The sequence below is a fragment of the Oreochromis aureus genome, linkage group 13, assembly GCF_013358895.1.
Source record: "Oreochromis aureus strain Israel breed Guangdong linkage group 13, ZZ_aureus, whole genome shotgun sequence".
Lineage (NCBI taxonomy): Eukaryota > Metazoa > Chordata > Actinopteri > Cichliformes > Cichlidae > Oreochromis > Oreochromis aureus.
The window spans coordinates 2,550,518-2,565,356 of NC_052954.1; the positions used below are offsets into that span (position 1 = coordinate 2,550,518).

Sequence of the window (14,839 nt, forward strand, 5' to 3'; positions counted from 1 at the left end):
AAGGCAATTGTTATGGCTGCAGATCAAGATTCATCGTAGTGTTGAAAATTAAATCTAATTTGATTCCATGGTTTCTTTTTTTCTTTTCTTTTTTTTAACTCCAGTTGCTTATTTGTACTACGCTTTCATTTCAGAGTGGAATGAGACAATCAAAATTTTCATTAAAAAACACTGGAAAAATTGGAGCATTCTAAAACTTTTGACCAGTAGTGTAGATTATCTGATACGCTTGTGAACCTTCAAACAGGCAATCAATTTGGAAAGAACTCTGCTTAGAATGACCTTAGAATAGGAGGCGCTGGCTGTGTCAGAATGAGGGGCCACAGCCAGTTCAACACATCTGTCATGGACAGACGTGTTGTTATTGGAACTTGCATAGTTTGTCACGCCAAGGCAATTCCCATAGTGAAACACCTCACTCTGTTATCGAAGAACCAGAGATTATATAAAGTAAACCAACATATTTTTAAAACCAGGGAAACAAACACACTTTCTATATTTTTTTGCCTTATTGTAGCATCTTTACCTTACAATTTAAGCGCCTTGAGGCAGTATTTGAGTGTGAGTATGGGCGATAGATTATAAATAAAATGGTTTTTTGGTTTTCCCAGTATGACTCGGGGGTGTTGATTCATTTTAATTAACACAATCATCCTGCTGTAACCAGGTTTCTGTAGGGCAGAGTACGTCAATATGACAATCATTTATTAAATCATGTTTAAATTGTTTTCTGCTGGGAGCAGACTGTTTCTATGGGAATGAGGTTTTGGGGGAGGTAACAGGAGATCAGATACAAAGCAGCGTCTAAGAATGCAACTCGGGTTACTATGGATAATCATGTTTTCAGGGGTTTAATACGTTTAACCAGATTTCTAGAGCTGCTCCATGCAAACTGGGATGAATGCCGTCTCACCTATGAAGATCAGGCTTTTCACAGAGTTTCCCAATTATATATATAAATCTCATTTTTTTTGTTTTTTCTTTAACCATTAACAATTCCTATTAGCAGACTGTAGTACAAAGCTTCACAGTGGGTCTCTAACAAAGCTCAAACTCTGCTTTTCAACACTTGAGTGGCACAGGTGAAAAGGAACTCAAACAGTGGTGTAACAGGTGGAGGTTTTCTTGAGGCCTTGAAAACAAAGACAGCTGAAATAATTTCAGTCTCTATGTGTTTATTAGAGATGATACAATGTTGGTCTTTTTGACAATTGTGCTAAACAAACAAAACAAGACAAGACAAACTTTTGACAGATCTCCTTAGTAACTCTGGTGTCCATTTTCTTGTCCTATGACAGCTGTGAGTGGGGTAATGAGAGCTGAGAAATCTGCACGTCCACAGAATCATCCACAGCATATGTTCACATTATTTTCATACTCAAACATGTCAGTGAGCCCTAATGCTCTGTGGTTAGGGGCACTGTCACTTTGCAGTAGACCAGGATAAAAACATTTCAAAGGATACAGGTGATCACTTGGAACTCGTCCCTTTAAGGGACAAGTAGAGCTAAATCATGCCAGTGAAATGCCCCTCACGGTATAATAGAAAGACCAGATTTTTCCTTTAATTTGTCAAATTTTGTGTGCATATACATTTTTCCCTTTTCTCTGACACGGTTACTCTTATCGAGATGCTTATGGCCGTCTCACAGTCACAGCCCACACTTATTACTGGTCCACAGCCATGCCTTGCTACCACACCGTGCCAGGATCAGTGTAACCAGTTTATCACTACCAAAATGTAAAGAAGTGATGAAAAACATAAGTTAACATTACACTACCCAAAATAATACAGTTCCCACTCTCCCAGTTCGTTAAGTTCAGTTGACATCTTCAAACTGCCCTGAGGTCATCAGGGCTACGACAGCTTTGATACTCAAAACACGAAGCCTGTGGTTTAAACTGAAGTTTGAAAGACAGCAGACTTATAGCAGCCTTTGATAATAACACATTTCAAAATTCTGTCACTTTTGGATCCTAAATCACTAGAATATTGCTTTAGGGGAGCATTTGGCTTTAAAGAAATATTTTAGTTTAGAAGTTGACCATTTTCTTCATGCATTCTAGTCAGCTAGGATCTGAGAGTGTTCCAGCTTCAGTGTTGTCTGTTGAGGTTGGGATGTACAGAGACGTGGCCAAAGTTTCCATCAGCAGCTATTGCAGAGAAATATCCCTGACCACAGCCTAAATGAAAGAACATAACATTGGCACAGATATCCCCAAATATGCTTTTACAGCACATCAAATAGCTGAAAATCGAGTTCCAACGAAAAACCTGTACTCATCAGTGTTTAGTGTTTGCTTTACTTGCATTAACATGGAGGGTATATATTCAAAAACATATCTGCAGAGTTGAAAAACAGCTGAAAGCCTGGAAAACTGCCATCCTTCAAAAATCAGCTTTCCCTTGGCCTGAACAAATCAAGTGGAATAAAACTGCTCACTGTCAGGATGCTGGTGGCAGGCACAGCATGGACCATAGATCTACAAGCATATTTACACTGACCTGTCATTAACTCAGTTCCATTTCTGTCCGTGACTCTTGTTCACAGACTGGGGAGTTGAGGATAAACTGCTTCTGCCTCCAAACGTAACATATACAGGCCTTTTTAAAAAATAGACTGCTTTAAAATCATCTTTGTGTGGGGTGTGTATGTGTGTGTGGTTGTGCGTGTTAGTCCCGTTTCCAGTCATAGACTTCACCTGTGCACACACTGAACTTCTCTCCTCATTAATGCTGTCTGCCTGTTCTTTATGCACTGGACCTGATGCACACCCACTTCTCTGGATCCACAGCCAGCGGGTACAGCGTGAACCTCATTTACCACACGGAGGCTAAAAGCTGTCTGGGAGGTTGGTGAAAGGTCAAGAGGAGGCAGTCTGCTGGAATCGTTTTCAAACAGTGACCAAAACGTTAAAGATCAGATTGTGCGCTCTTTTTCGCGGAGCACAGGCACTCTTAACATCTGCTCAAACATTGTAACTTTGATAGTGTGTGTTGCTGCCGATTCCAGATCAGGTAGTCCAGTCTAATCTGGAGCCAAATGTTGACTCAACCACAGATTCTAGTCCAAGCGTTTCTGCAGTGTGTCTGAGCCTCAGCTCCAGCTGGTGCTCTGGAGTTCTTGGCGGAGCCAGGACGGCAATGGCTGACCCAACCGGCTCAACAAACGCAGGAGATCCATGTTGTGCTCATGGTAATACTCTGCTAGAAAGGCACGCGACTGCAAGCACACACACACACACACACACACACACACACACACACACACACACACACACACACACACACACACACACACACACACACACACACACACACACACACACACACACACACACACAGGGGTAAGATTCTTTGTATAAGAAGTATACACTAGTTAACAGCAGGTCTTCTAAAGTGTCGTAGTTGCAAGGATGAAATAGACACGGTGGACCAGCGTGCCAATATTACACACTTTGTTGTGATGTCGGGTTGGTCATCAACAACAAAGTGTGTTTCTTTTTAATTCATTTCTGTGGCTGTGTCATTTCCTAAAGTAGTGTTTATGTTACTCTAAAAGGAGTGTGTAGATTTCATGTATGTCAATATCTACTTAAACTATGTTGTGCTGGAGCCCTGAATTAAGTTTAATGACAAGTTTGAAGTTGTTCACACAGATAGCAGACTAGTTTTTTCTGCACTGTCTCCACCCAGATACTGTCACAGTGATAAACTAAATAATTTCAGGCACTCAGAAACTGCTGAGATATTTCTGCAAAAACATCTCTGGAGTTTACAGAGAAAGGTCCTACAAAGAGAAAATATCCAGTGAGTGACAGTTTTCTGAATGTCAGCGGAGAATGGTCAGACTGCTTTCAGTGGTGACTCAAATAACCAAAACATGCTGAAGAGCATCTCTAAACACATGAGAGAAAAGACGGTAACAGGTGCCATCCCTGTCATAGACACATGCGGTATGTAAGCAACAAGAAAAAGGCAAGATTAGAGCTAATGGTTTTGCTCTGTTCTGCTTTTGCTCTTCCAAAGGTCAGCTTTTAACTGATTGCTTTTGCTACTTACACAGCTTATGGCCTAACATTTAAAAAGAACACCTATGGTTTTAGTAAACAAGATTCATCTCCCCAAAGAGCTTGTACTGATCAGAAAACAAGTAGGTGAAGCAATCACAGTGCACGCGTACCTCAGAACTCAACTCCGGGTACTTCCTGCCTTTACTCTTTCCCAGACATTTGGCTCGACCTCCGTCCACTCGCTGACACCAGAAACCTTTGCTGTCATCATACCTGCAAAGACAGTGCATGCTTTTGATACCACAGCAAACACACCCGACAGAGGCTATACATCTTTACATGCTTCTGTGTAAGGCAAGACAGAAAAGAAAGTGACTTTTATACATGTTTATATGGAAGAGTGTTACGAACATTAAAGCCTGGGTGTAGTTGAAGATGGGGGTGACACCAAGGAATCTCTGTATTCCCTCCATCACCAATACTGGGTTGGACCGCAGCAGCGCCCCATCAACAATGTGCAGCTAAACACAATTATAGAGAAAGAGTGTCAGCAATGCCTGAGAGAACTACAACCATTTTCCAATGTATTCGCAGCAGCCACTGAACGGGTGTGTTAGCAGCTGCAGTGTGTGTTACCTGGCTGGCTTGGTAATGTTGCAGCCAGCGGTCCAGGTGGATAGCATATGCCCCAGGATTAAGGCAGTGTCTCTGAAGGGCCAGCAGATCCCTGGGGGCTGAGGGGCCCGCTGTAACTACTTCATGGAAAGTGTGGTTGAGGGCTACAGGGTCCTGATGGGCCCTCTGGTGCTGTAGTTAACAAACACACAAACACTAAAGAGGGTTTGTAATGGTATAAAAAAGCCTTTGCAGCCTCATTGTGAGCATTCTCACCTGGTACCAGGAGTAAGCCCTGTCAGCCGGGTTAATGAGCACTGCCAGGATCTTGGCTCTGGGGAGCAGGGCCGCAGCTCTTTTAGGGGCTACTTCTGTGTCAAAGTAGTTGGCACTCTTTTCAAACATGAAGTCTGTGCTGACATTGGAAGGGAATGGGAAGAAGTCCATGTACCTGAGGAGGACACACACGCACACCATTACACAACTGTACTGAGGTGAAATGTGTGGATTTTCAAAATAAATATGTAAAAAGTGAGCAGCTTTTACAGTTTGGTGTTGCTTCTTAATATAAAAGTATCCAATTTATAAGACAACAGAAATGACTGGCATGTCCGTGTACGTGGCATCGGATGAACGATCCACGCTTTGTGTTTACGTCTTTGTGTGGAATCTGGTTTACTGCTCTCATTTTAGCTGTTTGGTGGTTGTTGAAATAGTTTTGTCTTTAACCTGAGATTCTGGCGTTTCTGGCAAAATACATTTATATTTAAAAATCGATTTGAATCAGTAAATCGATTACTGAAACCAACTCCTAGTGTGTGGGGCTGTACCCTGTAGGTTTATATTGTTAGACAGTAACATTACTTATTAAGGAAAGTGTTCTATGTAATGTGTGTAATAATTACTTTGAGTAACAACGCAACGATAATCACAACAAAGAGCGGAAATACCGCCAACAGGCGCAAACATTTGACCACTCAGCATGTAATTAATTTGCATGAATGCAATGTCTTTGACATGCTGCTCAGAGATGGTGCTGACTCAAAGCAATTCCCATCACTAGTGTCATTCTGAATTTGATGGCAACAACGTGTCTTAAGAAGCTGGACAGTGTATCAGCCCTCTTCTTTTAACACAGTACAGGGAGTGCAGAATTATTAGGCAAATGAGTATTTTGTCCACATCGTCCTCTTCATGCATGTTGTCTTACTCCAAGCTGTTTAGGCTCGAAAGCCTACTACCAATTAAGCATATTAGGTGATGTGCATCTCTGTAATGAGAAGGGGTGTGGTCTAATGACATCAACACCCTATATCAGGTGTGCATAATTATTAGGCAACTTCCTTTCCTTTGGCAAAATGGGTCAAAAGAAGGACTTGACAGGCTCAGAAAAGTCAAAAATAGTGAGATATCTTGCAGAGGGATGCAGCAGTCTTAAAATTGCAAAGCTTCTGAAGCGTGATCATCGAACAATCAAGCGTTTCATTCAAAATAGTCAACAGGGTCGCAAGAAGCGTGTGGAAAAACCAAGGCGCAAAATAACTGCCCATGAACTGAGAAAAGTCAAGCGTGCAGCTGCCAAGATGCCACTTGCCACCAGTTTGGCCATATTTCTGAGCTGCAACATCACTGGAGTGCCCAAAAGCACAAGGTGTGCAATACTCAGAGACATGGCCAAGGTAAGAAAGGCTGAAAGACGACCACCACTGAACAAGACACACAAGCTGAAACTCCACAGCTCCACTCCGTGGCTGGCAAGAAAGGGTATAAAAGAAGAAAAACTAATGACATGGCCTCCTTGTTCACCTGATCTGAACCCCATTGAGAACCTGTGGTCCATCATCAAATGTGAGATTTACAAGGAGGAAAACAGTACACCTCTCTGAACAGTGTCTGGGAGGCTGTGGTTGCTGCTGCACGCAATGTTGATGGTGAACAGATCAAAACACTGACAGAATCCATGGATGGCAGGCTTTTGAGTGTCCTTGCAAAGAAAGGTGGCTATATTGGTCGCTGATTTGTTTTTGTTTTGTTTTTGAATGTCAGAAATGTATATTTGTGAATGTGGAGATGTTATATTGGTTTCACTGGTAAAAATAAATAATTGAAATGGGTATATATTTGTTTTTTGTTAAGTTGCCTAATAATTATGCACAGTAATAGTCACTTGCACACACAGATATCTCCCTAAAATAGCTAAAACTAAAAACAAACTAAAAACTACTTCCAAAAACATTCAGCTTTGATATTAATGAGTTTTTTGGGTTCATTGAGAACATGGTTGTTGTTCAATAATAAAATTATTCCTCAAAAATACAACTTGCCTAATAATTCTGCACTCCCTGTATACAAAGGTCTGTGACTGAAGGAGAGCAGTTACTGGGCGTTAGCGAGAGGAATGTTGTCGTGTTCTTTTGGTTTCATCTCGCTCCAAATGTTTTTCTTAAATGGAAGCAGCTGTCTCAGTCATCCTCTTCCTCCAGCTCTGAACTGAGCTGGGTTGCTCTCGCCCAGTGTTCTGTGCTGTGATTTATTAACCATCTAAATACAATAAGGAGTTTTCAAACGACTCTTCTGAGTTATTGGCTGAAATCATGCCTAAATATAATAAAGCTCTAATGATTAGAGATTTTAATGTATATGTGCGCTGCCTTGACAAACCAATTACTTTTTAAACCTGACTTGCTAACTTCATGCAGCGGTTGTCTGGACCCACACAAGAACGTGGACACAGACTGGAGCTCATTTTATCTCACGATGTGTCTGTTCCAAACTGTGTTTTCAGATCACACGCCTGTGTTTTTTTGCATTCACTGCTGGGCTTTTCTCTGCTTACTTTGATCAGAGCTCTGGAGCTCAGCTTCTAGTTTTATTCATCTGCCAAATGATATCAGAGTCGGTGTCGCCATTAAAAACCAGGCAGTCTAAAACAAACCCCACCTGGATTCTTTAAAGAGAATATTTCTGTTTCTGATTTGTTCTTGGTGTTTTTAACAGTAGCCTTTTCCTCAAGGGTGGTTCCTGAAAGCTTTAAAACAACCACTGATGAAAAATCCTGGCCTGGATCCCACTGTGTTATCCAACTTTGGGTCCATTTCCAATCTTTCTTTTCTTTCAAAAATTCTCTAGATAATTGTTTATACCAAATTGAAGGCCCTTTAAATAAAAAAACAAAAATATCCTTGGCTTGTTTCAGTTTAAGTCTCTTCATAGAGCAGAAAAAGTACTGCTGACGGGCCACTGCCCACTGTTGGGCCATAACAGTGATGGCTAAGACGGGTCTCTTACTGGGACCATGTCACCAATGAAGAAGACCACTGCCGGACCGCCACATGTCCCCTCCATGACATTCTACCCCAACTCCTGTGCCGACTGCACAAGATCACCATCACATGGAACCCACCCCACAGAAGACGCAAACCAGGCTTCCCCTGTACAACATGACGGAGGACTTTCATTGATGATTTACGCGCCTTGGATGAGGCCGAAGCAGCCGCTGCTGATCGATTACGGTGGCAGAGATCTGCCACCCAATGCGCCAGACAGTGCAGGAGGACCTAAGTCTAAGTAAGTATTGTGTTTGGTCCTGGTGGGCGCAGTATGTAAAGCCTCCTGTCACAAACCTGGGTTTTATGATGGACAGTGAGATTGGGCAGTCAAATAACTGCAGTGGTGAAATCCAGCTTCTTTCAGCTGAAACAAGTGGCAAAAATAGAAAAACTGTTGAACGATCACTTTGAAACAGTAATCCATGCCTTTACCACCACTCTGGATTGGATTACAGCAACTCTCTAAATCACAGGTGTCCAACTCCAGGCTTCGAGGGCCGGTGTCCTGCAGGTTTTAGATGCGTCCTTGATCCAACACAGCTGATTTAAATGGCTAAATTACCTCCTCAACGTGTCTTGAAGTTCTCCAGAGGCCTGTTAATGAACTAATCATTTGATTCAGGTGTGTACACCCAGTGCTTAAACGGCCTTGCCCATCTCAGAACTGTTGCACTTGCACTGTCCTTCCCGATTTCTCACATCAACTGACCAATTGCTCTTGGATGTGCCAAGGACAGTGGAGGCTCAGAGGGGAAAAGGCTTTTGCCATAGCGGCTCCCACATTGGCATTAGACAGGCCTCTGCACTGTCAATTTTTAAGATCCACCTCTTCTGTTTGTTGTTCGATCTAGTTTGCACATCATCTGGATGGGAGCGAATGTTCCCCCAATAATAAACCAAATGGTCCCTCTCCTCTTCAGTCTGGGGAATATATCCATGTTTTCCAAAAAGAATTTCAATTTTGGATTGATCTGACTTCAGAACAGTTTTCCATTTTGCCTCAGTCCATTTACCCATCCATCCATCATCTTCTGCTTATGTGGGGCAGCAAACTAACACAGCTGCTGTCTGTTAAAACCAAATAGGGAATGTCATACTAAAATGAAACTGGACAGCAGATTATTTCAAAAAAAGTAATGTGGGACATTTACATATTTATATTTATGCACACAAGTCATGGCAGCACCCCACTGAGATCCAGACTTTCCTTTAAGGCACCCGTTGTGCTCCCCCTATTGGGGATGCTCTGTACACAGTGAACAGTGTGTGCAGTATGTGTCTTTACCAGTCAATCCCATTGTGATAGTTTGCACCACTGAAGAACTGGATCTCCTCAAAGGTGGTAGGGCTGGGGAAGGAGCTGGTGATTGCTGGGTGGATGCTCAGGAATGAATGAAGTGCTGTAGTACCTTTGAGCAAACAAGACATTTAAAATATTGAAAACAGGGAATTAATTAAGAGATGAGAGAGATCTATACCTGTTTTTTGTGGTCCAATGATGAGAAACTTTGGCAATCTGTCACAGGTCTTTTCTTTAGACCAGATATCTTTGTGTCTCTTGTCATGGCAGGGGTTCTGAAAGAAGAACATTAAAAATGGTAAATGGCCTGTATTTGTATAGCGCTTTACTAGTCCCTAAGGACCCCAAAGCGCTTTACACAACCTGTCATCCACCCATTCACACACACATTCACACACTGGTGATGGCAAGCTACATTGTAGCCACAGCCACCCTGGGGCGCACTGACAGAGGCGAGGCGAAAAAAACAATCCACACATCGTGTCATCTTCCATGACGGGTGAAATGAAGATGTCATCAGTTACATTTACATTTTACATTACAGATACATGAATGCAGCATGGCTTTGTTTATCATTTCATCACATACTCCCACATCACCCAAATCTTGAACTACGCATTTAAATTTCCAAATTGTACAAAAGATAGGGGAGAAAGGTAGGTAGGTAGATTTTAGATTTAATACTTAAAATTTTAAGATTCTGTAGAAATCATGAATTAATTTAAATTTTACATATTACACACCTTAGTCAGGAAAAAATAAAAATCCACTGATCAGGGTATTAGCAAAGGTGCAATTAATGTGTATTTACAAAACCCCCCACAAACCCCTAAATTAGATGCTTTAACTATAATTGTACATTCACTGTTTTTTCTTACATCAAACTCCTTGTGCATAGAATTACTGCACTTATCATGAATCCGGCACTTATGCCTGTTTTAGTTACTAACTTAAAAGAAAACGCATAAAGACTTTTTCATTTCTAAAATGTAACAATACAATAAAATGTATGTAATACAGTAAAATAAAATAATATTAATAAACAATAACAATAAAAAATAAAAACAATAAAAAAATCATCTTTGTTGTGAAGCTGTGTTTCAACTGCTGCTTTATTTAATGACTGTGTATACAAAGTGAAAACAGAAACTGGATTTTCTTCATAGCCACTTCACAAAAATACATTTTCTGGAAAAAAAAAAAAAAGTTTTCAAAATAACCACATAAATCGACCCACCTGCCAGAGCGGGTCTCTCTCATCAGGAAAGATTTGGAAATACCTCTTGGCAAGCTGGACTGGTGGTAACGTTTGCAGCCTGAGGTTGGTCCAGCACTGGACAAACTTCACCAAAGACTCAAATGTATACAGACCCAGACGATCGTTGCCATAGTTCGACAGATGGGTCATGAAGATACTGATCTGGATTGAGAAAGTTAAAAACATATTATAACACTGTTATCCTAAGGTTTTATTGTTATTTCATTTTGTAATTTTTGTTTAGAAAAAAAAAATTACCTCCTTGTGCACGTTTTATAATATGCAAAATAACTCATGTACAGTGCCTCAGCTGATTACTACCCTCAGGTACATTACACAGCCTGTAAAGAACTCCTGTTCATTCCAACCGTGCAATAATAAGGCCCTGTGTGTGTGTGTGTGTGTGTGTGTGTGTGTGTGTGTGTGTGTGTGTGTACAAACTTTTTATTACATGTTAGCAATTTATGTTATTTAAATTCTTTTCACATCATGTGAGAGAGTAGTCGATAATTTCATTATATTTGAATATTGACAATAAAGAATATTGAATTTTGAAAGCAGTTGGCTCGCTGTCTTGTGGACATCCACAATATCAAACATGTCTATTAAAGCCTCACCAGGAAAAGCTGACAAACTTTACCAACCTTAAACTTTACTTTTCAACTTTTGATTAAGATGTTTGACAAAACAACAACTATCCTTATAATTTTATAGATCAATTTTAGTTGTACTAACGTAAATGCTTTACATTGAATTATATTGAGGCTATATGTATATGACTCAATCGCTATAGAAATGATGATGACATGCATGATGACAAACCTGACAAATTATTGGCAAGCCTTCTAAAAGTTTCTAGGGCAAGGCAAAGTATTCTTAAAATTCAACAACAAGATGGCGACATGTTCACAGATCATGAAAAAAATGATGTATTCAGAGACTTTTACTCAGAGCTTTACACTTCAGAATCACAAACTGACTCCAATGCAACTAATGACTTTCTAGCTAAACTTTATATTCCTGAAATTCCAAAGAACTTAAAACAAGGTTGGATGAATTCATCTGTCAATTAGACGCTTCCTCAACCATATCTTCAATGCAATCTGCAATCTTCCTCTTTTATAAAGCCTGTATCACACTTATTGAAGAAAAAAAAGAAAAAGGGAAAAAATGCAAATGATCCGATGGAATGTGCCACTTATAGACCCATTTCTCTCTTGAACAAAGATGCCAAAATATTAGCCAAGAGTTGTCAAAGCCAATTAAACTTCACAGAAGCACTCGCCAGCGGTGTCCTCTCAGCACCCTGCTTTTTGATCTGAACCCCTTGCATTGCATTTCGTAGTTGCAAAGAAATATCTGGCATTTGGAGAAACATCATAGAACACAAGGTCTCCTGCTTATTATTTCCAAGCCAATAACTTCACCGCTGTAAGCCCTGAATCTGCTTTCAGGGTATAAACTGAACCTCAATAAAAGTAAGCTTTTCCTCTTAAATAGTAAAGCAAGTATGTTAGACTTCACTAACTTGCCCTTTAGAGTTGAAAGAAAAAAATAAATAAATAAATATTTGGAAAAAATTTAACCCAAACACCCCTAAAAAACACACACACCAAAAGAATTTGATTACACTGCTAGACCAATTGAAGCGGTCCCTCACCCACTGGACACCACTTTCTAAGGACGTTATTAAAATGACTATTTTACCCCAATTTTTAAAATGTATTTATTTGTTTTTTTATACCTCTTCCAGGCTCTACCCATTTTTCTTTCTAGCATTTTCTTTTCCAATGTGTTGCATTCTGTTTTGTCACCTTAAACATGGCGAGGTAAACACCCAAGACCCATCTTCAAAAACCTAAAATTGAGGGGGAGCTTGCAATTTTTGTTTTTATTATATTTGTCCTGACTGGGTGACTATGGAACTACACAGCAACAACATCTTTACTGGCTGTATTTGGTTCTCCATTTTCAACTCTGTGGTGAAACACTCATTGGAAATATGGGGCCAGTTTAGGAAATACTTTAACCTCGACCTTTAAGTCGAGCTCACTGAGACTCAAACTCGTCTCAGATTTTTAGCATATGCACTTACAGTATCAATTTGAACCTCCTACATCACCTTGGTCTTTAGTTATTGCACTGACAAGAATTTTAGAAAACTTGACCTCTGACCTTGAGGTCAAGGTCACTAAGAGGGGGTGGAAGTGGCACACACTCTTAGTGGGCGGGGTAGAAAGAGTGGGGTAAAAATGACAATACTTTTACAGGGTGATTCCATCTCAAATGAACCAAGCCTTTTGCTTGTCCACCTGCAAGTTGCATAAAAATTAGGTAGAAAATGTGAACATTTACAATGATCGCTGTCAAAAAATTTTCCTGTTAAAAAACAGTTTTACGTGCTTTTGTTTACAGTACTGTGAAACTGTCTCCATTTGTTTTTTGCAATTTAAAGTGAATGAAACTGGTTTGATGGACCATTTTTCAAAAAAAATATACATCCTGAAAACTATTTGAAAAATGCAGCTAAAATTTCACAGCACTCTTTAGAGATGTCTGAACTTTGGACTTTTATGCAAATTGGAGAAGGTCGAGCAGGACATTTTCTAAAACTTGGCTGACTGAAGATGGAATGACCTTTGTGTAAAGCCAGGCCAAATCTTCAGACACTCAAGTCTCATCTAAAATGAGTTAAGTTGACACAGGGCTCGCAAAATCGCTAGCCCGACGTCCCGGGGCTAGCGATTTTTCCAGTCGGGCTACCAAAATCTATCTCAGCCCTGCCCGTCGGGCTATCATAGGAAGGGAAAACATGTGTCAATGATTTTGCATTCTTTCGAAAATGTAGCTGAGTAATTATGTCATCGGCATCGATGAGCCACTGCCAATACGTGACATATTGAAATCGCGTTTGAATTTGCGCTTGTTTTTTGCTTTCACTTTCACTTTGCGATCGCGCGAACGGTGTGTAGAGAGCGGCAGCACTGATTGGTGAGTGACGATTAATTGCGCACCAATTCCTTTGACATCGTCTTATCACTCATTAGCTTACTATTCAAACGTGACAAGTGAAATCTCCCACAGCAAGCTTAAACACGTGAGAGGTTGATTGCGCAGAGAATCGCTGACCGTTATGTAATGCGTGTGTAAAAGCAGCAGGATTTACGCGGTATTTTAGTTCTGCTGAGCCAAATAAGACAGGTCAGGGTGAAGAAGGGCAGCCAAATAAAAGCCTACCACAAAGCGGAAAAGTTATGACAAATCAGACTATGAGGCAAAAAGAAAGCTCAGCTTTTTTGGTTTCATGGACAAAAGAATTTCTGTGGCTGGAATATGACGAGCTAAATAACATCATGTTCTGCCGGGTGTGTCGTGAGTTTCATTTCATTTGAGTCGACAAGCGCCTTTGTAACTGGGACCAGTAATTTGAAGAAAGACCCCATCAGAACCCATGAGAATGCATTATTGCTCAGTCTGCAATATCTTTCCCAGAACAAACAGCAATTGGAAAAAACATACTAAAAATAAACCAAGCACAAGCAGAAGTCCTGAAAAATCTTTCAAAAGCGTACTATGTTGCAAAGAGTGAACTACCATTGTCAAAATTTAGCAGTCTTTGCAAACTTCAAAAAGCAAATGGCCTCGATCTTGGTTCCACTCACCTCTTACCCTTGACTTCAGTGGAAATTTCAGATTCAGGATCTGACACAGACTGATTCATGTTCTAAACAGTTCTTACAAGTTCATAGAAATTTCTGTTCAATTAGAACCAAGTATTTGAGTTGATGACTGTGATTTTTATACAGTTGTTGTGATTTGTATTTTAACAACTTTCTGATTAATTTTTGTTTCCGTTACAATATTATACTTTAATGTATAATATTGTAAAGGAAACAAAACATTAAAAAATTGCTCTCTTTTTTATTCGGGCTACTTAAATTTATTTTGGGCTACCAAAAACTGAAGAGGGCCTGCCGGAAGGGCTACCAGAGATTTTGAAATTTTGTGAGCCTTGTGACACGTGTGAAACATGAGTGCAGGACAGTCTCAAGCCTACAGCTGTGGTGTGCATGGAGGTTTTCTTACAGGGTTTAGGAGGACGGTGAGGAAGAGCTCTCCTCCTCTGATGCTCTTGTCCAGCTCTTTTGAACCTCCTGGATATTCATTATAGAAGATTGTATGTGTGAATAGACCACAAGTTTGTCTGGGCAATACCTGAAACAAACAAATAGGGCATCACATATTGGGGATATACACATAATTTCCTTAGGGATTAATAAAGTATTCTGATTGGTACAAATTCAATTATCTAGGTAAGGAAAC

At 40.3% G+C, this 14,839-nt stretch overlaps 1 protein-coding gene across 1 annotated transcript in view; it reads right to left on the reverse strand.

Annotated features, from left to right (window-relative positions):
* Positions 1 to 1,155: 1,155 nt before the first annotated feature.
* LOC116325449 (bifunctional heparan sulfate N-deacetylase/N-sulfotransferase 2-like) overlaps positions 1,156 to 14,839 on the reverse strand; it is a 33,416-nt gene continuing 19,732 nt past the window's right edge. The window contains exons 7-15 of the mRNA XM_031746341.2: positions 14,603 to 14,731; positions 10,496 to 10,678; positions 9,437 to 9,533; positions 9,244 to 9,367; positions 4,906 to 5,080; positions 4,651 to 4,821; positions 4,426 to 4,535; positions 4,185 to 4,287; positions 1,156 to 3,224 (exon numbers count right to left, since the gene is read on the reverse strand). Coding sequence (XP_031602201.1) covers positions 3,099 to 3,224; positions 4,185 to 4,287; positions 4,426 to 4,535; positions 4,651 to 4,821; positions 4,906 to 5,080; positions 9,244 to 9,367; positions 9,437 to 9,533; positions 10,496 to 10,678; positions 14,603 to 14,731 — 1,218 coding nt within the window. The 3' untranslated portion in view covers positions 1,156 to 3,098. The remainder of the gene's footprint in view (positions 3,225 to 4,184; positions 4,288 to 4,425; positions 4,536 to 4,650; positions 4,822 to 4,905; positions 5,081 to 9,243; positions 9,368 to 9,436; positions 9,534 to 10,495; positions 10,679 to 14,602; positions 14,732 to 14,839) is intronic.